General features: G+C 32.8%; 1 protein-coding gene across 1 annotated transcript; it reads left to right on the top strand.

The window, feature by feature from the left end:
* Positions 1 to 8,419: 8,419 nt before the first annotated feature.
* On the top strand, positions 8,420 to 23,391 carry LOC111705792 (uncharacterized). Its single transcript, XM_023478459.1, has 10 exons — positions 8,420 to 8,679; positions 11,077 to 11,198; positions 11,731 to 11,801; positions 12,373 to 12,416; positions 12,780 to 12,845; positions 15,758 to 15,861; positions 17,386 to 17,508; positions 17,776 to 17,819; positions 20,992 to 21,041; positions 21,622 to 23,391. Exons 1-10 carry the CDS (start codon positions 8,515 to 8,517, stop codon positions 21,676 to 21,678), a joined length of 846 nt encoding a protein of 281 aa, XP_023334227.1. The 5' UTR covers positions 8,420 to 8,514; the 3' UTR covers positions 21,679 to 23,391.
* Positions 23,392 to 23,549: the final 158 nt, after the last annotated feature.

Raw genomic sequence — 23,549 nt, 5'->3', positions numbered from 1 at the left:
ATCATTTAGATATTGGAATCCATCATTTAGATATTGGATTCCATCATTTAGATATTGGAATCCATCATTTAGATATCGGATTCCATCATTTAGCTATTTGAATCCATCATTTAGCTATTTCAATCCATCATTTAGCTATTTCAATCCATCATTTAGATAATGGAATTCATCATTTAGATATTTGAATCCATAATTTAGATAATGGAATTCATCACTTAGATATTTGAATTCATCACTTAAATATTGAAATCCATCATTTGTACTATCTTGGGAACCCAAGTTTACCTACAGTTTTCCCTTTAAAAGTCAACCAACTTAATTTACACATTTTAAACTAAACTAAGAACATATTTGTGGTTTTACAGAGTTTCCCAATCAAAATTTGAGGCAAATCGGTCCCGGGGTTTCTGAGTTATGATCGGAGATACAAACAATCCAAAAAGCCGCAACGAATAATAAGTTCTAGTAATAAGTCTGAACTAACGTTTGCATTCGTCTTTGAAGTCTCACTGTTTGTGAATAACTCTGCGACTGCAATTACAGTTTTTGTAATTTCAGATTTTTTGGTCACCGAAATCTTAAAAATGCTATAAAGCTTAAACTTTTTATCTGAATGTTTTGTATGATGAGGCATTGAGGAGGGTTTTATCAATTTTGTGTCATTCAATCTTTCCACAGCTTACTCTGTCAGCGTACTTCAGAACCTACCACTCATTATACCATAATGAGGACAGAATGCTTATATTCATGTTCATCCAGCAGGGTTTCCAATATCTAGCAGAGTTTAGAATATCCGACAGAGTTTTGAATATCAGGCAGAGTTTTGAATATCACACAGAGTCTTGAATAACCGACAAAGTTTAGAATATCTGGCAGAGTTTTGAATATTATGCATTTTTTAGAATATCCGGCATAGTTTTAAATATTAGGAAGTTTTTAGAATATACAGCAGTTTTTAGAATATACAGCAGAGTTTAGAATATACAGCAGAGTTTAGAATATCAGACAGTGTTTAGAATATCCAGCAGAGTTTTGAATATCATGGTTGTGTTTTAATATATCCCCCAGGGATTTAGACATCTGTCAGTGTTTTAAACATCTTGTATATCTGGCAGAGTTTTGAATATCTAGCAGTGTTTCTATTATTAACCCCAGGGGTTTGAATATCTTGTAGGTTTAGAATATCCGACTAGTCTACAATATCATGTAGGGTTCGAATATCCGGGCAGGGTTTTATGTTTACGACGTAAAATCTAATATTAAGAAGATTAATGTTATATTTTCATAAATAAAACTTATGACATCTTTCACATTATAAATGATAAACCATATTTTTCCAAAAAAGGGCAAAATATTTGATATTTAGAGATAATATCAAATTTCTTGATTAATTATCAAGAAGAAAATAAAAAGTATACGGAAGATAATATGTGCATTATTAAGACTGAATGTTCAATATGATTTTTATTTTTTTCTTCTTTTTTTGGTGAACCAATTGAAGTCTTTAGTTTGGTGAACTTACTCTATTCTTCAGTTTGTGGAACCCACTAAATATAGTCGTCTTTAGTTTGGTGAACAGTTTACTAAACTAACTTTAGTCTTCAGTTCGGTAAACCAATTTAGTCTTTATTTTGGTAAACCATTTTAATCTTTAGTTTGGTGATCCATTTTAACCACATTTTGGTGATCCATTTTAAACTTCATTTTGGTGATCCATTTTATTCTTTAGTTTGGTGATCCATTTTATCCTTTAGTTTGGTGATCCATTGTAGCCTTTAGTTTGGTGAACCATTTTAACCTTCATTTTGGTGAACCAATTTTAGTCTTCAGTTTGGGAATCCATTTTAACATTCAGTTTGGTGATCCTACTTTAGTAAACCAATTTCAGTCTTGAGTTAAATGAGCCATTTTACTCCTTAGTTTGATGAACCCACGTTATGCTCCAATTTTTTTTGTGGGGTAGGGTGGCTTGTGTGTGACACCAGTTCTCGTTAGATCACCGAAGTTAAGCACACTTGTCCTCAGCCAGTAACTGGATTGGTGTCCAGACTGGTGTTCACGGGTTTGATTCCCGCACTCCACACGAGCCTGTGGTTTCAAAAACATCTGAAGCTGGCGGATGTAGGAGGACAGAGGGGTGGCTGATAACATCTCTCGCAGCGAAAGGGTGCGTGCTTTCTACTCAACAAGGAAGAAGCTCATAGTGGATTGATCCAAGTGAATGATGATGGATGAATGTGCTGCCAGATTACAACCCCTGGTAGATCAATAAAAACCCATACAACACCAAATCTTCGCAATATAAAAAAATCCGAGATTTGATCGTAACAACCCGATCACGTCCTGGAGACAAAAAAATCTTTTAAAAAAAAGTTTGAAGCAAAAACGAAAAAGTTCTTCCGATGATAAATCCCTGCTCTGAGCAATTTAAAAAAAAACAATTTTTATAAAATTATTAATTTTGATTTTAAAAAAAGTTGAGATGTTTTTATTTTTGAATTCAAGGCAGATTAAACTAAAACTAGGGTTAAATGCATATGCATGGTTTCCAAGTTATTTTCGAACAGACAATTCAACGGAAAATTTTAAATCAACCCTTAGGCATCGTTTATCTGACATACATGAACTTATTCATGGTTTTATAACCTCATTTTATCATTTATTAACTCGTAGCAAAATATTAAAAAGATTAGTATTCAGTGTTCATGGTTTCTTTATTTACTTTAATATATTTTTTCCAAATTAATTCACAAAGATTTTTATCTGAAGTTGATTACTTTCTCTACAATTTAATCAAAAAAAAAATATACCAGGTTTTACCGAAAAAGAGAATTTAATTTTACAATATTTTCAGCATTGCCCTCTTGTAGAGAAATTGTAATGACAAGGGGCTTTGACAGACTTTTAAAGAAATTGAGTCTTTGTCACAAACTCGAAACTTCTAATTTCTACATCTCTGCAACCTGATGCAAAGATAAAGGGATTGGATTAGAAAATCAGTGTTTGTGGCAAAGACTCAATTCCTTTATTAAGTAATGCATCTTATCTTACGTGATGATTGAACAGAATATGAACATTCTCGAAAAATGTTATCAGAATTTTGCGTGTTATTTTTATAGCCTTTCCACCATGCTTTTAACAATACATTTTCCAATTATTGGAATGTGATGAAAGTTTGCAGGTAAATATATATTTAAGATTTTATATTGTTTATTGGGCTAAGATCTCCCTGCATGATGTATCTAACTAAGTATGAACTACTAAACGTGTTCTCTGGTGTTCTCCCATTAATCTGATAAATATCAATATGTCCGACACTACGAGAATATATTAAAAAAAGGGTTGAATTAATTTATTTCTTCATCAATAATCCGGTCCCTTCAACCCTTGTATCTATAAATATATATCCAAATCTCGATTTTTAAGGCTTGTTTGTCTGTATCTTTGTATCCAAAACAGCTGAACCGATCCACCCCAATTTGTGGGTGGGACCTCCCATGACCCAGGGAAAGGTTTGTGGATGATCAGAATAAAATCAATTGCCGGAAAAAATTCGATACCTCAAAATCCTGAAAAATAATCGATGAAACCTATAATTTTTTGTTTGTTTGATTATTTAAGAAAAGAAAATGCGTTAGATTTGAAGATAGGTACGATGCGGCCTGGAAACCTTTTTTGAATCATGAAGTATTTCTACATAAAGTTGCACGAAGGCTTATATTGCAAACTTCTTGTTGAGTATTGACAGTTTAATTCTAATCTTAAGTAACCATGCACACCAAAGAAGCCTAAAAGGTCTTTCCACTCGTTCATTGTAATCCTGGATCAAACTAATTAAAGGTACTTACTTCATGCTCGTTACTTTGGACATAAAGTCGAATCAATGTTTATGTCCTAAACACTATATTTGGTGTCCTTTGTACTTTACATTCTGTCCTACATCCCATATATTCGATCAATCCCCTCACTTCCATTTTCTGTCCTGTGTTCTATACATTCGGTCCTTGAACCTATATTTTCTGTCCTGTTACCTATATAATCGGTCCTTAAATCTATATTTTCTGTCCTGTATCCTATACATTCGGTCCTAAACCTATTTTTCTGTTATGTGTCCTTTAATATATTTGGTCCTTAAACCTATATTTTCTGTCCTGTGTCCTTCAATATATTTGGTCCTTAAACCTATATTTTCTGCCCTGTATCCTATAATATATTTGGTCCTTAAACCTATATTTTCTGTCCTGTATCCTATATATTTGGTCCTTAAACCTATATTTCCTGTCCTGTATCCTATATATTTGATCCTTAAACCTATATTTCCTGTCCTGTGTCCATTAATATATTTGGTCCTTAAACCTATATTTCCTGTCCTGTGTCCATTAATATTTGGTCCTTAAACCTATATTTCCTGTCCTGTGTCCATTAATACATTTGGTCCTTAAACCTATATTTCCTGTCCTGTGTCCATTAATATATTTGGTCCTTAAACCTATATTTCCTGTCCTGTGTCCATTAATACATTTGGTCCTTAAACCTATATTTTCTGTCCTGTGCCTATAATATATTTGGTCTTTTAACCTATTTCTGTTCTGTGTATTCTATATATTTGTTCCAGAAGCCTATGACCTGTTCTTATAACGTTTGTTTTCTGTCCTCTATTTTTAACTCATGTTTGATTTTGTTTTTATATACAACAGCTTCATCACTTAAAAATGTGTAAATCAGAAATAAATAAGAGAATGGTGCGCGGAGGGAACTTTTTTATCAATATGTTAGAAAACATGAAATCTTTATTTCGAAATAAAATTTTGTGAGGAATTCTAGTTTACTTCTAGCGCCTGGATGAATAAATGATGGATTGTTTGAACGGACCCTATGGTGTCGTGATACTCCAATCAGTAAAGAAACAGATTCTGTCAATATTCATAGAAATAACAAGATAATCAACCATGCTGTTAAATATCATATAATCTAGTCACAGTTCCACCCTTTCCCTTTTCAATCTATCTATCTACAGTGAGAACCAGAAAACTCCGGAATAGGAAGTCGACTTTTAAACTCAAGAATTATGACTTTTTAATATTTCAATGAACATTGTGCAACGTAAACAAACCCAATTTCACCTTTGATTTGTTAAGTTACTAGAAAACTATTTGATTTGTAACAATATCAGACACTTTCGCTTTCATTTCGTTTTACTCTTCCACAGTTTTCTGGTTCTCACTCTATCTTTATATCTATCTATCTATCTATCTATCTATCTATCTATCTATCTATATATATATCTATCTATATATCCATCTATCCATCTATCTATCTATCTATCTATCTATCTATCTATCTATCTATCTATCTATCTATATTTCTATCTATCTATCTATCTATCTATCTATCTATCTATCTATCTATCTATCTATCTATCTATCTATCTATCTATCTATCTATCTATCTATCTATCCTATATGATATATGGCGGAAGAGTATGTATGGTGCCCGTTAATGATGGTTTGGCCTCGTCTTCGACAGTTTGAGGACACTGCTCAGCCAATACGCAGCCTCTTCATCCTCATGTTTATATCTATCCATCCTCATCCATCCTTCATCTCATTTATCTCATTCTTCATCCTCATCCATCCTTCATCTCATACTTATACATCCTTATACATCCTTCATCTCATTCACCCAATCCTTCTAGATACATCATTAATCTTTTTCGATTTTTCATTAATATCATTCATCTCATTCTTCTCTTTCAGCTTATTCATCTCATTTATCTCCTTCAGCTTATTCATCTCATTCATCTCATTCATCTCATTCATCTCATTTATCTCATTCATCTCATTCATCTCATTCATTTCATTCATCTCATTTATCTCATTCATCTCATTCATTCATCTCATTTTATTCATTTCATTCATCTCATTTATCAAATTCAACTCATTCATTCATCTCATTAATTTCATTAATCTCATTTATCAAATTCATCTCATTTATCAAATTCATCTCATTCATCTCATTCATCTCATTCATTAATTTCATAAATTTCATTAATTTCATTAATTTCATTAATTTCATTAATTTCATTGATTTCATTAATTTCATTAATTTCATTAATTTCATTAATTTCATTAATTTCATTAATTTCATTAATTTCATTAATTTCATTTGTGCAGTGATCTAATGACTGAAGATTCCGAATTTATTGAATTTGAGCCTCGTCTCAAATCCGCCAAAAACCGGGTTCAATTGAGCGCCGGATTAAATCTTGAAACATTGAATACAATTTTAAGTAAAACCAACCATATTTGAGCCGCGGCTCAAATACCAAAAAAAAACACTAGCCAACCCACCCCACAAGAAGAGTAAAACTATAATTATAAAAAAAATATCACTGTCACCTGTCAGAAAAGATTAATATAAAAAAGGAGCTTCTGATGGAACCTCTGTAATTTACATTCCTCCATCATGGGAAATGAATAAAATTATTTTACAAATATCCGAATTCATAAATTCTTTTTTGTGGAAAATATTTTTGTTAAGATAAGGGAGAGAAATGTTAAAGCTTTATAAAACCTGACTTGTTTTATTTTTCCTTTATGACTCTTTTTATTTTCATTTCGTACATAAAATCTTGCTCACAGTGACAGCTGTAAAACCTTTGGGTAAAGTATTTGCAAAGGAATTGACTAAACTCTATATCTTTGCAACCCAATGCCGTAGACCTTAGATATTTCTAAGTGTGAATTCTGTTAGATGAAAAAATCTAAGCTTGAAATATCAAAAGTTTCCACCATCAGGTGGAAAAAATAAAGGTATTAGAAAATCAGAGTTTGTTACAGAGACTCAATTCCTTACAGAACGTTTTTAGTCCAGAAACCAAGAAGCTTATGTATATAATGTAGATCATTGTGATGTATTCCAATCAACGTTTTAGTCTATGATAGTGTACTAATATTAAACAACTCAGTACAGCGTAGATTAGTGGAAGTTTATTTTTACCAAACAATTCAAACATGATATATTTACATCAAACAACTCAGTAGCGAGTAATTAAGTGTGAAAGAATGTATACCAAACAACTCAGTAGCAAGTAAATAAGTGTGAGAGGATGTATACCAAACAACTCAGTAGCGAGTAAATAAGTGTGAGAGGATGCATACCAAACAACTCAGTAGTGAGTAAAGTGGCGGGAAAAAGTACATACCAAACAACTTAGTAGCCAGTAAATAGGTGAAAAGCAAGTACATGCATACCAACCTACTTAGTAGCAAGTAAATCGGTTACACGTAAATATATGCTAAACAGCTCAGAGTTAGAAGCAGCAAGATTGGTGGGAGTAAATAATACCAAACAACTTGGTACGGAGTAGATTGGTGGGAGTAAATAATACCAAACAACTTGGTATGGAGTAGATTGGTGGAAGTAAATAATACCAAACAACTTAGTACGGAGTAGATTGGTGGGGCCGGATGGATGTATAGCAAACATCTCAGTCTTCTATATATATAAATTTGGCTTGTCTGTCTGTTTGGGTGTTTGTTTGTTTGTTTATTTGTATCCAATAAACGTCAAAACGGCTGAACCGATCGACCCAAATTTTTGTGAGACATCTAGGGACCCCAGGGAAGGTTTATGAATGATTGAAATTTTAGATATTTGTCTCAATCAAAATTCGATCGTCATTAAATTTTTTAAAATTTTGAAAATCCACGAATTTTTTTGTGAAAATCCGCGAATTATTTTTGTTTTGTGTTTACGATGTACACAAAGAGAACATGTTCACAATTAATTTAGAAGATGGGCGCGAAGCGCCTTCTAAGGCTAGTATATTAATAAATCTTATTAAAAAATGATGCTATTGTCATATATTGTCGTATATTTCTAGTATTTTTTCCTGTAGAGCTTGTAACTAAATTATAATCAAAAACAAATTTAAACTTGGTATTTTAAAATTCTTCAAAATCTATATATAAATTTGGCTTGTCTGTCTGGGTGTCTGTTTGTCTGTTTGTTTGTTTGTATCCAATAAACGTTAAAACGGCTGAACCGATCGGGCCCAAATTTTTTTGTGGGACATCACGTGACCACAGGGAAGGTTTATGAATGATCAAAATTTCAAATATTTGTCTCCATCAAAATTCGATCTTCATTCAATTTTTGAAAATTTTGAAAATCCAAGAATTTTTTTGTAAAAAAACCGCGAATTATTTTTGTTTTGTTTTACGACGTACACAAAGAGAACATGTTCACAATTAATTTAGAAGATGGGCGCGAAGCGCCTTCTAAGGCTAGTATTTTAAATTTTCATAGAAAATTCTACATTTTTAAACCCCGAATGTATAAGTTTATTTATTGCTTCTAGATATAAATACATGATAAATAACGAGCGTATAAGAGGAGAGGAAGATGATTAGGTCTTCTCTGGTTCCAGAATCAGAGGCTACTCATATGCGGATTTTATAATCCTCTTTAGGGGATTTCATCCTTTACGAAAAATGTATTTATAGATAAACAATGCAGCCTGAAGAAGGAACAAATGAAACCGTGCATCGATCCTTTCTACCAACTATAAATGAAACCCTGGCTGAGTTCAAAGGCAATGAAACCCTGTTAGCCCTCTATAAAAATATCACCAGGATGATTGAAATATTTCGGCAGAAAGAGTTGGAAGCTTCAGAGGTAAAACAAATGATGCAAGAATACAATGAACTTGAAAATGAAAACTAGAAATATTATTAGTGCGAGAATTTAGCAGAATGTCGTTGCCTTATAAATGCTTTTACAAGTTTTGAAAACTTTTAAAAAAGTAGAAATTATTATCCATTAGATATGATTAAAAGTTAATTGCAGAAACTTAAACTCCAAGTTCAAAGGAAGCTTCGGGGGGGAAATACAGGATTTTGTCCCTTGGGGGACTTTTCTCATTCTCCATATAAAACCATATTTTTCCCTTTCCCATGAGATCCCGTCCCCGTGTGTGCCTCTAGTAGGGAGGCAGATTTTCACCCAAGAAAAATGCCATTTCTCTTTTGAAATCTGTAGAACAAAGAAAAATGTTGTGATTCATATGTTTAACGATTTTTGACCATATCTATCTATCTATCCGAGTTGTCCTGAAGGGTTTGAACATGGCCCGCTTACAGATATGCTTCTATCAAACCTTGGCTATCCATTCTATTATACATCTATGGTTTTGAAGAACGAGAAACATTATGTAGGCAATAAATCGCAAAATTATGTGAAAATGCTATTCAATTAAGGCATCTATCTTTTTAAATATCTATCTGTATATGTTTATCTAAATATCTCTATCTATATCTGTTAATGTAAATATCTCTTCTATATCTGTTTATCTAAATATATCTATCTATAACTGTTTATCTAAATATCTATCTATATCTGTTTATGTAAATATCTCATCTATATCTGTTTATCCAAATATATCTCTATACTATATCTGTTTATCTTAATATCTCTTTTATGCCTGTTTATCTGAATATCTATCTATATCTGTTTATCTAAATATCTATCAATATATGTTTATCAAAATATCTATCTATAACTGTTTAATCTAAATATCTATCAATATCTATTTATCTTAATATCTATCTTTATATATCTGTTTATCTAAATATCTAACTATATCTGTTTATCTAAATATCTAACTATATCTGTTTATCAAAATATCCGTCAATATCTGCCCCAAGTAAAAAAAGTGAGGAATTTCCCCAGATTCACCAACCGTGGTGACTTTCTTTGAGGAATATCCGAGGAATTTCTCGAGAATCATTTCCTGTAACTGATTCCTCGGAAATTCTCGAGAAATTCTCTAGAATTGGTCCCCAAGATTAGAGATTTTTGTGGGATCACAGTTTTGAGACTCAGTTTCGAGAAATTCCTGAGAAATTCTCCGGAATTTTTCCCCAGGAAATTCCTCAGAATTTCTCCAGAAATATTCTCTGGAAATTCCTGAGAAATTCTTAGGACTTTGTCACCATGTTTACGGATTTTTTGGGGAATTTATTAAGAGAATTAGTTTCGAGAAATTCCTGGGAATTTCTCCGGAATTTCGCCCCAAGAAATTCCTGAGAAATTCTCCTGACTACTTCTCCGGAAATTCCTGAGAAATTCTTAGGACTTGGTCACCATATTTAGGGATTTTAAGGGGAATTTAATAAAAGAATTAGTTTCGAGAAATTCCTAGGGAATTAGATAAGAGAATAAGTTTCGAGAAATTCCTGAGAATTTCTCAGGAATTTTTCTCACAAAATTCCTAAGAATTTCTCAGGATTATTTCTCCGGAAATTCCTGAGAAATTCTCAGGACTTCCTCACAGAATTTTCAAGTTCCGTTTTTCACCAATAGGTGTCTCTGAGGTTCTCTTCTTTTATGCACTGCTCAAACTAAATCTTTTTTTCTTTGTATCCTTATTGATAAAAAATGATAATTTACTTCAGAACCATCTTTTAAAAAAATATTTAAAAATTTTAAAACATTTTTTTTTATTTTTTCTTGACAATTCACTTGTCTGAATAAACAAAATACATGACAACTTCAGTAAGATCAAAAACGACTATAACATTCTGACTTAAGAAGATGGTTATACTTCTAAAAAGTTGGAGGGGCAATATAGTTGTTATAAGTTATTCACTACTTTTGTTAGTGAATATTTCAAGATATTCCTGAGGAATTCTTGAGAAAATCTTGGGAATAGTTCCAGGGAAATTCCCAGGAATTGGTTCTGAAGACCTTTTTGCTACAAATTTTCTCTGGTTTTTCTGAAGAATTGGTAACAAGAAATTCCCTAGAATTGGTTACAAGAAATTCCTTGGATAGAGTTACGAGAATTTCCTCGGAATGGGTTACAAGAAATTCCTCGGACTTGGTTCCTCAGAATTGGTAACGAGAAATTCCTGGGAAAAGCTGTCGACATTTTCACCGGATTTTCCTGTGAAAGATTCCTGGGAATTTCCGCGGATTCCCAGGAAAGATTCCTGGGAATTTCCGCGGATTTTCCACAAAATTGTTACTTGGGCTTATCTAAATATCTATCTATACCTGTCTATATCTAACCAGGGATACAGGGACAAGGATGAGAGCCAGGCCTACCTCTACATCCTCTTCGTTCTAATGTTCTACGCCTTCAGTATCGTCATCCTCATGGTCAAATATATCAGGAGGGAGAGGGAGGGACATAGGTACATCATGATTAGACTGTATTCCTAGTATAGTTCTAGACTAGACTCCCAGTATAGCTCTAGACTAGACTCCTAGTATGGTTCTAGACTGGACTCCTTATTATATTTTTAGACTGGACTCCTAGTATAGTTCTAGACTGGACTCCTAGTATATTTCTAGACTGGACTCTTAGTATATTTCTAGACTGACTCTTCGTATATTTCTAGACTGGACTCCTAGTATATTTCTAGACTGAACTACTAGTGTAGCTCTAGACTGGACTCTTAGTATATTTCTAGACTGGATTCCTAGTATAGTTCTAGACTGGACTCTTATTATATTTCTAGACTGGACTTTTAGTATATTTCTAGAGTGGACTCTAAGTATATTTTTAGACTGTACTCCTGGTATATTTCTAGACTGTACTCCTGGTATATTTCTAGACTGGCTTCTTAGTATATTTCTAGACTGGACTCCTATTCATTTCTAAACTGGACTTCTACACATGGACTCCTATTTTATTTCTACACAATACTCCTAATTCATATTTAGACTGGACTCCTATTATGAAGAATTTGTTCGACGAAGTTGGTATACAGATAAATCTCTTTACGATAAAACAGGAAAAAATAAAAATCAAGTACTTTGTTACATCGTTTAAACGTGTGTTGTTTGTAGATGAATAAAGATGAAAGGCATGGGAATGAATTCACCCATCATTTAAATTTCATACCTATTTTTTTTCTTTGATGTTACCTTATTTTCTCACAGTTTTAGTATTTTCTTCATTTTTAACTTTTATGACTACAAAAATTATAATAGATAGCGCAAGTCGGCCTCACCCAAGGAGTATGAAATAGAAGGGAGATACAACTGACGCGGCCCGCCCTACCATATGATTATGCATGCTTTGCAGACGGTACTCCATTTTTATAAGAAATATTCAGAATAGGTTATTGTATACGCGGTAATTGTACATCAGACAAATATTTCTTAATCAAATGGAGTACCGTCTGCAAAGCATGTATAATCATATGGTAGGGCGGGCCGCGTCAGTTGTATCTCCCTAATATTTCATACTCCTTGGCTTTACTATATACTGTTCTATTTGTCTAAATAAAGCACCACATCTAGGTAACAAATTCTTCAAAACAATAGGAAAAGACTGAACAGATTTTTATGAAGTTATCTCAGGAAGAAAAGTTAAAACGAAAATCATGCGTAAAAATTCTAAACAGGTAACGCATAAATAATCCTTTTAATAATTCTAAAAATAAATTAAACACAGTTTACAGACAAAAGAAAAATAAAAATATTTCTTCAGACGCAGCCATTTTTTCTTCATAAACCATCAAATCATAACAATGTCAGATTTCGCAGATTGGAAATTAGTTCTGACCTTCCACATACCTTTCCTTTGGGGCATGTGAGTCGCCACAAAAAAATTAATTGGGCCTGATTAGTTCAGTAATTTGACGTTGATTGGATTCAATGAGACAAACCACCTGACAAGCCAATATATAATATGTAGAAGATAAAAGCTGAAAATATAAAATATAAAATCGAAAATAAACAAACGTTACCAAGCTAAATGTTTGCAGTTAGGTGAAACTGAACCTTTGGATTCCGATGATGAAGATTATCTGGAGAATATGTATAAAAACAAGGTCGGACAATTCTATTTAAATCTCAAATAAAACCATTATGTCAACTCAGATCTAGATTGTATACTAAAATTCCATGTTTTTCAGTCTACAACTCTATACAGGGTGCAGCAGAAGCGACATACAATTTAAGATACGAGCAACAAATGAATATCCAATTTCCATTGCACAGTTTTGCAAAATAAATTTTGCTTTAAAAAAACTAGTAACCAATCTCTTTAAACTTTAAAAGAATATTTTGAATGCGTTATTCAGACAATTTTTGTTCCTTGATTAAAATCTAATTATAATCCTAATTCAGAAACTCATAATTAGGTTTAATATTAAACCATATTTTCATTTTAAGTAAATGAGATTCGTTGCAAAAAAGCTTCAGACGTTAAAAATGAGAGATATTTCTGCGAAATAGTTAGCTTTTGCAAACCTTCTTTTACGGACTAAACACTTTTTGAAATCTGAAATTTCTCGGATTTAAGAAATACTTTTTATTACCCTGCATTTTCGCTAGACGGATAAAGGGTGGTTTAGTATATTTGCAACCCTGTAAACATTACTGTTTAGCCGACTATAAAGAGTATGCATACACATTCAACTGGCATTTTATTGCAAGGATAAAGATCTTTACCTCACAGTACACTTAAACCCTTTTCAGGTTTATATAAGCTTTATATGGTCGGTATTCCGAGTATGGGGGGCATTGTTTCATACTTTCGGGGGGAAGGAGTAAAAAATAGATTTCAAAAAGTCTTTTATTTAGAGATTAGTCAAACCAGGATTTAGGTGGGATAGGCCATTGAAAGAAATAAGTCCTTATTTTCATATTTGAACTGTGTAGACGTGTTTAAGTCGAAATTCTAAACATAAATGTTTTTACATTCTTTGAATTTAAAACTTTATTTTCTACTTTCATCGATTTTGTTAAAATATTTAATTGAATTTACGTTTTTCAATATACACTAGTTTATTTATCTCTGTTTATAAGTTTAAACAATGTCAAGTTCTCAGGTTGTACTTCCAAACGTCTCATTCTCTTTATCTTATATCTCAGATCTTTTCAATAATTCAGAACTATTTTCTGCTTTGATTAGTAAACCCTGGAAAAGCCTATAAGTTTGGATACGTAAAGGAACTTTAAATGTAATTTCAAGGGACCCTCTATGCAAGGAGGACAATGCCCGATTCACAACGGGACCCATAAAATCATTAACTAATCAATGTTGAGAGACTTATTTTAATTAATCTACAAAAACGTTATATGTTTACAAGCTATTAAAAGTTGTAAAAATATTACTATTTACTCCTTAGAACTGACAGAAAATAAATACTTTCTTTCCAATTTTTGGAAACCGTTTTTAATGTCAAATATTCAGTAATGTCAAATTATACAGGGTGTCCCAATAAACATGGGAATTGAGAGATGACTTGAAAATCGTCTTTGATTTCCGATATTTGAGTAAATGACAAAAAGTGTGTCATATAAATTTAAATGTCCTCTGAGCTCATCAAACTAGCTATGGTCTGCCTTCTTTATATCTTTAAAATTGACGGAGATATCGAACATTTAAACAATTTTTTGTTATTGAATAAAAGGAAATCTGACAAATTTCTCGATAACTCTGTTAATTTTTTAAGGTTCGAAAATGGCAGACCACATTTTGGAATTCCCGAGACTATTCATTTTAGATGTTTATTGTTTAAACTGGGATACTACTAAAATTGTTTTCACGTTATAATGCCGCACAGAACAAAGACAATATTGAAGTCGTCACTTAATTCCCATGTTTATTGGGACACGCTGTACAAGTAACGCATTAGCTTTGTTGAGGTCAGACTGTACAGAGCTTACACCACGTTTTAGAAGGATTCAAATGGGTTTCAAGATATTTAAACACAGAGCTCTCTTTACTCATTGAACATTAACAACTGGACTAGTCAAAGGTTTAAAGAGCTCTCTTTACTCAATGAACATTAACAACTGGGCCAGTCAAAGGTTTAAACACAGAGCTCTCTTTACTTAATGAACACTAACAACTGGACTAGTCAAAGGTTTAAAGAGCTCTCTTTACTCATTGAACATTAACAACTGGGCCAGTCAAAGGTTTAAACAAAGAGCTCTCGTTACTCATTGAACATTAACAACTGGACTAGTCAAAGGTTTAAAGGGTACTGTTATAAATCGGGCATTGCCCACTTTGCATGAGGGGTCACTTTAAATTACGCTTACAGTCCCTTTATTATCTACAGGTTGAACCCTGATATCTATGGTGGATATTACCCCTGATATCTTTAGGTTGTATACTACCACCCCTGATATCTACAGGTTGGATATTAACCCTGATATCTTTAAGTTGTATACTACCACATATGATAATCTACAGGTTGGATACTAACCCTGATATCTTTAGGTTGGGTTCTACCCCTGATTTTTACAGGTTCGATACTAACCCTGATATCTACAGGTTGGGTACTAATCCTGATATCTATAGGTTGGATAGTAAACCTGATATCTATAGGTTGAATGCTAACCCTGATATCTAAAGGTTGAATGCTAACCCTGATATCTATAGGTTGGATAAAACTCTGATTTCTACAGGTTGGATACTAACCCTGATATCTAAAGGTTGGATACTAACCCTGATATCTACAGGTTGGATACTTATCCTGATATCTATAGGTTGGATAAAACCCTAATTTCTACAGGTTGGATACTAACCCTGATATCTATAGGTTGAATACTAACCCTGATTTTTACAGGTTGGATACTAACCCTGATATCTATAGGTTGAATACTAACCCTGATTTTTACAGATTGGATACAAACCCTGATTTCTATAGGTTGGATACTAACCCTGATATCTATAGGTTGGATAAAGCCCTGATTTCTACAGGTTGGATACTAACCCTGATATCTATAGGTTGAACTGGATTTGTTGAAAGGTCGAGGAGTAACCTCTCTGCTGGCAGGAAAGCTAGCCAATGGATTGACCGGATCGGTAGGAATCACGAAACCTCTTCCCAGGTGACATTCTCAGCATAAAGCAATAGCGCTAGTTGTTAGATGCTGCTAGTTACATCGCTCCATTGGGCCCTTGCTCTATAGATCATTTTCTCTGTAATTTGTCCTTAATCTCATATTGGATACCGCACAAAATTAAAGCTCTTAGAATAACTTGTGACGTCTTCCCAGGGTGAATTGATTAAAAAATATGTTAATAGTTTTGTAAAGTTCTTTATCAAGCAAAGAGCGTAGATATAAATGTGTAAAGTAAATGCAGATAATAATGAATATGTGCCACTTAATAATTGAACTCTGAACCATGATATTGGGAGATGAGTAATGGTTAAATTATTAAATTGTCAAACACCGCGGGTAGGTAAGAAAATATTCTATTTACTAGGTGAATTAGAATCATGTAAAAATGCTCATTCAAGCAAAAAGTTTCTAAAAATTAGGTTCAAATAGATCTTAACAATGATATTATCATTGTTATTGATAAAATAAGTCAAAACAATACAAAAAGATCAATTACATCACGCCTGAGGAATGAAAGGTCTTTGATTGTTTAAATTCAAACCTTTTTCTTTTTAAGTGAATAAAAAGACAAAGAATTAAGAAAATTTGAAATTTACAAAAATAAATAAAACAGATTGACTGAAATCAAGAAATCCTAAATCTATAAAACTCCGGACAAAAGATAAAAATTAATGGCACTAACAGGCACAGTACATCACAGTACAGTCCAGCTAGGGTGGATTAGTGAAATATGTACATGAATATATCATGTACACTCAGTTGTATAGTGTGGATAAGGAGAACTATTTTATGAACATATTATGCACAGTGTGGATAAATATATAATGTACAGGATGGATGATGAGAATACATTATGTACAGGGTGGATGAGGAGAATATATTTTGTACAGTGTGGATGAGGAGAATATTTTGTGAACAGGGTGGATATTATGTACAATGTGGATGAAATATATTATGTCCAGAGTGGATGAATATATATTATGTACAATGTGGATGAGGAGAATATATTGTGAATAGGGTGGATGAATATGTTGTGTACAATGTGGATGCATATATTATGAACAGGGTGGATGAGGAGAATATATTGTGTACAGAGTGGATGAAAATATTATGTACAGGGTTGATGAATATATTATGTACATGGTGGATGAATATATTATGTACAATGTGGATGAATATATTATGTACAGGGTGGATGAATATATTATGTACAGGGTGGATGAATATATTATGTACAATATGGATGAATATATTATGTACAATATGGATGAATATATTATGAACAGGGTGGATGAGGAGAATATATTGTGTACAATGTGGATGAATATATTATGTACTGGGTGGATGAGGAGAATATATTATGTACAGGGTGGATGAATATATTGTGTACTGGGTGGATGAGGAGAATATATTATGTACAGGGTGGATGAATATATTGTGTACAGGATGAATATATTATGTACAGGGTGGATGAATATATTGTGTACAGGATGAATATATTATGTACAGGGTGGATGAGGAGAATGAGGTTGAACCTGGAAGGAGAGGATCTGAAACTGACTCCGAAGGAACGGATACTGGATCCCCGGATATAGTTTGTAGACTAGGTTTAGCTAAAGACAAGGAAACAAGGTAATTCTAAACAATTACAGAATTTGTTCAGCGTGTCCCTGTAAACATGACAATACTGCAGAGACAACTTTTTTATATCATTCTTTTAAATTAATATTTATCATTATAAAGAATGAATACTCTCAGTAGATTTTTTGCTATTACACATTTAATATACCCGGATTTTTGAATTCGTGAAAAATGTTAACACATTTAGTCGGCAAAAAACATCAAAATTCAAAACTTTAAATTGTTGTTCTCTTTCATGAATATTTTTTCTTCATTTAGGAACTACATGCTCTACCATAGAGCTAGCCTAGACGAAGCTTTAGGTCAATGCGGGATCAATAAACATAATCTATATATAAATTTGGCTTGTATGTCTGTTTGTTTGTTTGTATCCAATAAACGTCAAAACGGCTGAACCGATCGGGCCCAAATTTTTTGTGGGACATCACGTGACCACAGGGAAGGTTTACGAATGATAAAAACTAAAAAAATGTGTTTTAAAGGTTTTTAATTTTATAAAAAAATTTGAATTCTAGAAAATCCGCGAAATTTTTTTCTTCTTTGTTTTAAAATGTAAACAAAGAGAACATGTTCACAATTTAAATAGAAGATGGGCACGAAGCGCCCTAAAAGCCTAGTAATTCAAATTAACTTTCATAAACGCCACGTCAAACTGAGATGAATTGCACGTAAAATTGAAAACGTTTATGTTTTGAATCATATCTTCATCTATTAAATATATATTAATAAAAAAAAATGTTTGAATTTCTAATATGGAACGGGATAAATTTGATTTTGTCCTAGCTACTTGTGCCTGACATGAGATCAAAACTAGAGAAGCTACAAGGTCAGAAAGTTGTACCAGTAATATCGCAGACATTTTACTTCTCCTTCTGTCTATGTGCAGTGACACATTTTATTTTTTATTCTTAAAGGGACTGTATATGAAATTTGAATTAGACTTTATTGAATGACCCGAGCTAAACAATTACAACGCTATACCCTTGATCCTACATCTAAGCACCATGTTAAATACATAAATTATAGTATTTTTTTGTTTTTAAAAACTGAAAAGTTATGATAAATGCTTTTTTGAAATACTATTTGTGGATTTATACAGCACAGACGAGCAGGAAATGATTAAATATCACAAAGTTTTGTTCCACACTGCGTCGTTACTCGTTAAATTACGTTAAAAGTCCTAAAAGAGTTTATCATTTTTAAAGAAAGTTTAAATGGAGTCTAAAAGTTTCACTGTATATCATAAAATTGTACCTATCCTCCTTTATTAATGATTTAACTTTTTCATCAACATTTTTATATATATACTTTCGATAATTTGTTAAGTCTTAAAAACCGCTTGCGAAATTTTTACAATTTATTAGGATAAGAAATCCACCAAATAACGTTCTATAATTATTTATTTTAAGGGCGTTTTTAATGGTAGTTTCAAAGCTTACCCATATCAGAATCCAAAATATGCACATCAATCTTTAGGCTTACCTTTAAACTGAAATAACTGTGGAGACTGAGGTATAAATGCTCAAATTGTTTGTTTTCCCATCCATGTTTTTCTTCTGTCAACATATTTATCTTAAAAAAGCAATATCTCTGTCCAGTCTTGTATATTTTACAAAATAATACATATGCTTCCTATAGAATGTATATTCAATATATACGCAATATATCTACAAATTATGCAAAATATTACATACTTAAATCTTACAATGGATTTAAATCTTTTGAAATGCGTCATAATTCTAATCATCTTCATAGCTGTTTATTTATTTTTGCGATTGCTGGGATTTACGTATAATAGTATAAAACCCATTGAAAAATTGTGAAGACGACATTTCATAAATTCTATCTGTCTTAGATATAATATATTCTATTAAAAACAATTCCATGACATTGTAATGTTCGTGTACCCAGTCTTTTATCCCTGGGGTACATTTTGTTAATGCAGACCAAAACAAATACTAACTGGAATTCTACACATTGGTTTCTATAAATTCGGTGAAAAATAACAGAATCTGGTCGCGCTATAAGTGCGCAAAGTTGAATCGGTAACTCCATGGGTCAATGAATGGTTCTATTATGTCGAATATATCCTGAATTCCCCAGGGATCTAAATATATCCTGAATTCCCCAGGGATCTAAATATAGAAACTTGTTTTGAGTGTGTTGTTGTGTAAACATCCCCCTCCTCTATAAGATGCAGATCCAACAATCTTAAATAATATATGTCTAATCTTGTATAATACATAAAATTCTTTGGAACTATAAATTATCAATAGAATCTACACACTCCAGGGTGTCCCGACAGATTAGGAATTTCGAGGGCAAATTGAGATTTTTGCATCTTTTAAAACTGCTTCTTTTCATGATAAATTGACAAAAAATTTAATTTTTTGACAAATTTCTTAATTTTTCTGTCAATTTTGACAACAATTTGAAAATCCTGAGTTTCCGTTGCTTTCCATGGCCATTTCACACTTCTGAGTCAGAATCTAATGAATTTGAGCCGCGTCTCAAATCCGTCAAAAATCGGTTTCAATTGAGCGCGGCTTAAATCTTGAAACATTAAATACAATTTTAAGTGGAACCAACCACATTTGAGCCGTGTCTCAAGTTTAAGTCGCGGTTCTAATTCCTTAAATTAGGCCTCTGGATTATCTCCAAGCTTTGACGCCAAAATGCGTATACAGGGTACTTTCTGTAGGCAAATTAGGTTTATGACGCTTGCACCGCTTAATGAACAATGAACATCTTGAGTCGGCGATAAGAACTTTTTTTTGCTGAAATGAACCGAACCATGGATCGATAATACAGGGTTACCCACAATGGATGAGACTTTAAAGACGATTTGAAACTCTTCAAATCTGATTCCAAGGCAGGGGTCCAATTCCATATAATTCGATTTCTGATCTGAAATATTAATTGAATGTTATCTAGAGGGCAGAAATTAAACATTTTATTTTAATATCAATCAATCAATTTTTGGGATCGAATTAGATGGAATTATATGGAACCCTGTTCCAAGGTTACATTAAGTCTTCTACCTTGAATAAAATCTTGTAATGGCTTTTTGAATGATTAGGCAAAGAATAATAAAAATAAGGAAACAGACGGTGTAAATTCTGTAAAGTCGTCTCATCCTTTGTGGGAACATCTTCTATTCGGGTTGTATTGATAATAAAACACCCTGTTGGTGGATATGGTTTCTCCATATGGATAGCTTATATCAACACCGGCATTAGGAGAATATTATGTTAAGAATACACCCCAGGCCGAATTTAAAGAATTTGAGCCGCGACTGAAGTTTGAGACGCGGCTCAAATTTATTTGATTTCACTGAAAGTTGTATTCAATGTTTAAAGATTTAAACCAGCGTTCAATTGAAACCGGTTTATGGCGGATTTGAGACGCAGCTCAAATTCATTAAATTTTGAGTCCTTTCTTAAATTCTAAGTCTAAACTTAATGTATCCCGCAGAGCTAAAAGATATAAAGAGGTTGAGAACTTCTTTCAAGCAGACTCATCAGGTATTTGTCTAGTTTATTTTAAAAAGTTTTTGATTAGTCAAATAACTAATTTCTTTATATAAATTCTAGCTTGTTGTTTTTAAGTCTCAAGAATTTAATTTTGGTAAAATCTTTAATTTTACCAAGATTTTGAATTATATTTAAATTTTCCTTTAGCTATAGAAGATTCATCTAAAATTTAGTAGGATTACATAACGCTTCCATTATCCAACAATTCAGATCAATGAGAAAATAATTTTTGAAGATTCTGTAACATTGATTACCTAACAAAGGCCGAAAGATTTTGATAAAAGTGTGTCATTTAAGACGACCATAAATAACATTTAATCTGTATTCTCAAGTAAACAAACAGGTCAAACACCCCTTAATAAAGAAGACCTTTATTAGAAAAAAGTATCTTTGCGACCAGTCCATCATGGTTGGACTAGGAATATTCAATTTTTACGTTGTCTCCACAAAATTCTCGTAAGTTAACTGTAGGCCTGCAGAATTTCCATCTTTTCAAACAAAATGACAAAAATATAAAACAAAAAACTCACCATCAAGATGGTCCATGTTCTTTAAACGTTTTTTATTTTAGATTTCTACTCTGGATGATATATCCTCTGAGGATGAAAGTCTAGGAGACAAGGTCTAGGGATGGGATGAGTGGTAAAGAGTGAATGACAATATATGCAGATTGGATTCAAGTTTGTAAAGTTTCGCCCCAATATTTCAGATGATCATTATTTAAACTTTTACAATTTATCTAGAATACTTGGTAGTAAGTTTTTTTTCTTCAATAATTTCGCGGAATTCAGATATGGTCTACACAAGTTACAGTATGCTCATGGGAGGAAAAGATATTTCTAGTTGACTTATTCCAAAAATTGTATTTCATCACTTATTAAAAAAATTTTTTTAAATTAAATCTTAATCAATTGATTTTAATTGATTACGATTTAATAAAGCTTAGCGCTCTAAAAATATTTATAGAATTTATTTAATAAGCCCGGTGCATAAACACCTTCATTATTTAAAGGGTTAGTTAATGGTTTCTTCATTTCTGAACATACATTTGATTAGATCTTTTTAATTGGTTTAATTAGTGAATTTATGTTATTGTATCACTGGTGTGATAATTAAAATATCTGAATCTTTTGTCTATGTTGGCCATTCAGTAGTTTAGCCATTCATCTAGTTTATTCTTGAAACTATTCAGGTTCTTTGCATTTTTCACATCTTGTGGGATTTCGTTCCACATATTAACACATCTTGTGCTAAAATTTTTTTTTTGATATATTTCAGTCTTTACAGCTGGAACTTTCAAATTTAAAGGATCACTTGACTGCCTGGTTTGAATACCCCTTCCTTCTTCTGGTACATACGCAGGGCTGAACCATTTGTTTTTGTCCACATGGTCGTGTCCATGTAGAATTTTCCAGACTTGGATCATATCTCCTCGCTTTCCTTTGTTCTCCAGGGAGATCAGACCAACCTCTTTCAGCTTCTCTTCATAGGTTGACCCAAAGAGTCCAGAGGTCATTGTTATTGCTCTTTTTTGAACCCTTTCTAGAGTTTCTTTGTCTTTTACTAGACAGGGATTCCAGGCTTGAATACAGTATTCAAGGTGGGGCCTGACATTTTGTACAATGAGATCCATACAGTTTTATTCCTATAGGAGAAAGATCTGGCCATCTGGCCTAAAATACTATTCGCCTTGGCTGCAGCAGTAGCACACTGTTTAGTGGGTTTAAGATCCTCCTGTATCATTACACCAACATCTTTCTCTTTGTCTGAAACCTCCAGATTTACACCATTCATTTGGTACCCATATCTTGGATTATTCTTTCCAATGTGTATAACTTTACATTTCGACTCGTTGAATTTCATCTTCCAGTCCTGTGCCCATTAGGTTAATGCATTTAATGAGCAATGAGCATATATCGATCTATTCATAGTTATTAATACTAATTTACATTCAATGTACCCAGGACAGTGAGGAGAAATGTTTAAATATCTTTGTCAATGTTTTACCATGTGCTTAATCGATTTGAATGAGGGGGGGGGGGGCATACGGCCATGAGCCCAGCAATATTCTGTTCGAACCCAGGTAGTTAGCAGAACCCTACTACCCTACCCACAGTGAACTAGGGTCAATTTAAATTCGAACGGACCGACCCCTTGTACATGCCTTAGCGAAGCGCGGCAAATACCGCCCTGCCCCTTTTCTCTGTCAGCCCGGTTTTAACTTTGATGTCGCGGTCAGACTTTTTCCAGTACCTAGTCTTTCATAAACCTGTTTTACCTACCCACTAGCTTAGTTCAGTGTGTGCCCGAACCCCGCGAATCCTTTTCGTGCCCACCAAGACTGTAAAAAAAACTTTAAAGTGAATTATAAATGTCATGATTTTATACTTTCTGAACATTTCGTGGGGTTAGGGCAGGGTTCTGCTAACTACCTAGGTTCGAACAGGATATTGCAGGGATTATGGCCGCATGCCCCCCCCCCCCTACCCTATTAGAATA

The sequence above is a fragment of the Eurytemora carolleeae genome, unplaced genomic scaffold (assembly GCF_000591075.1).
Source record: "Eurytemora carolleeae unplaced genomic scaffold, Eaff_2.0 scaffold190, whole genome shotgun sequence".
NCBI lineage: Eukaryota > Metazoa > Arthropoda > Copepoda > Calanoida > Temoridae > Eurytemora > Eurytemora carolleeae.
This window is presented reverse-complemented; position numbering and strand designations above follow the sequence as displayed.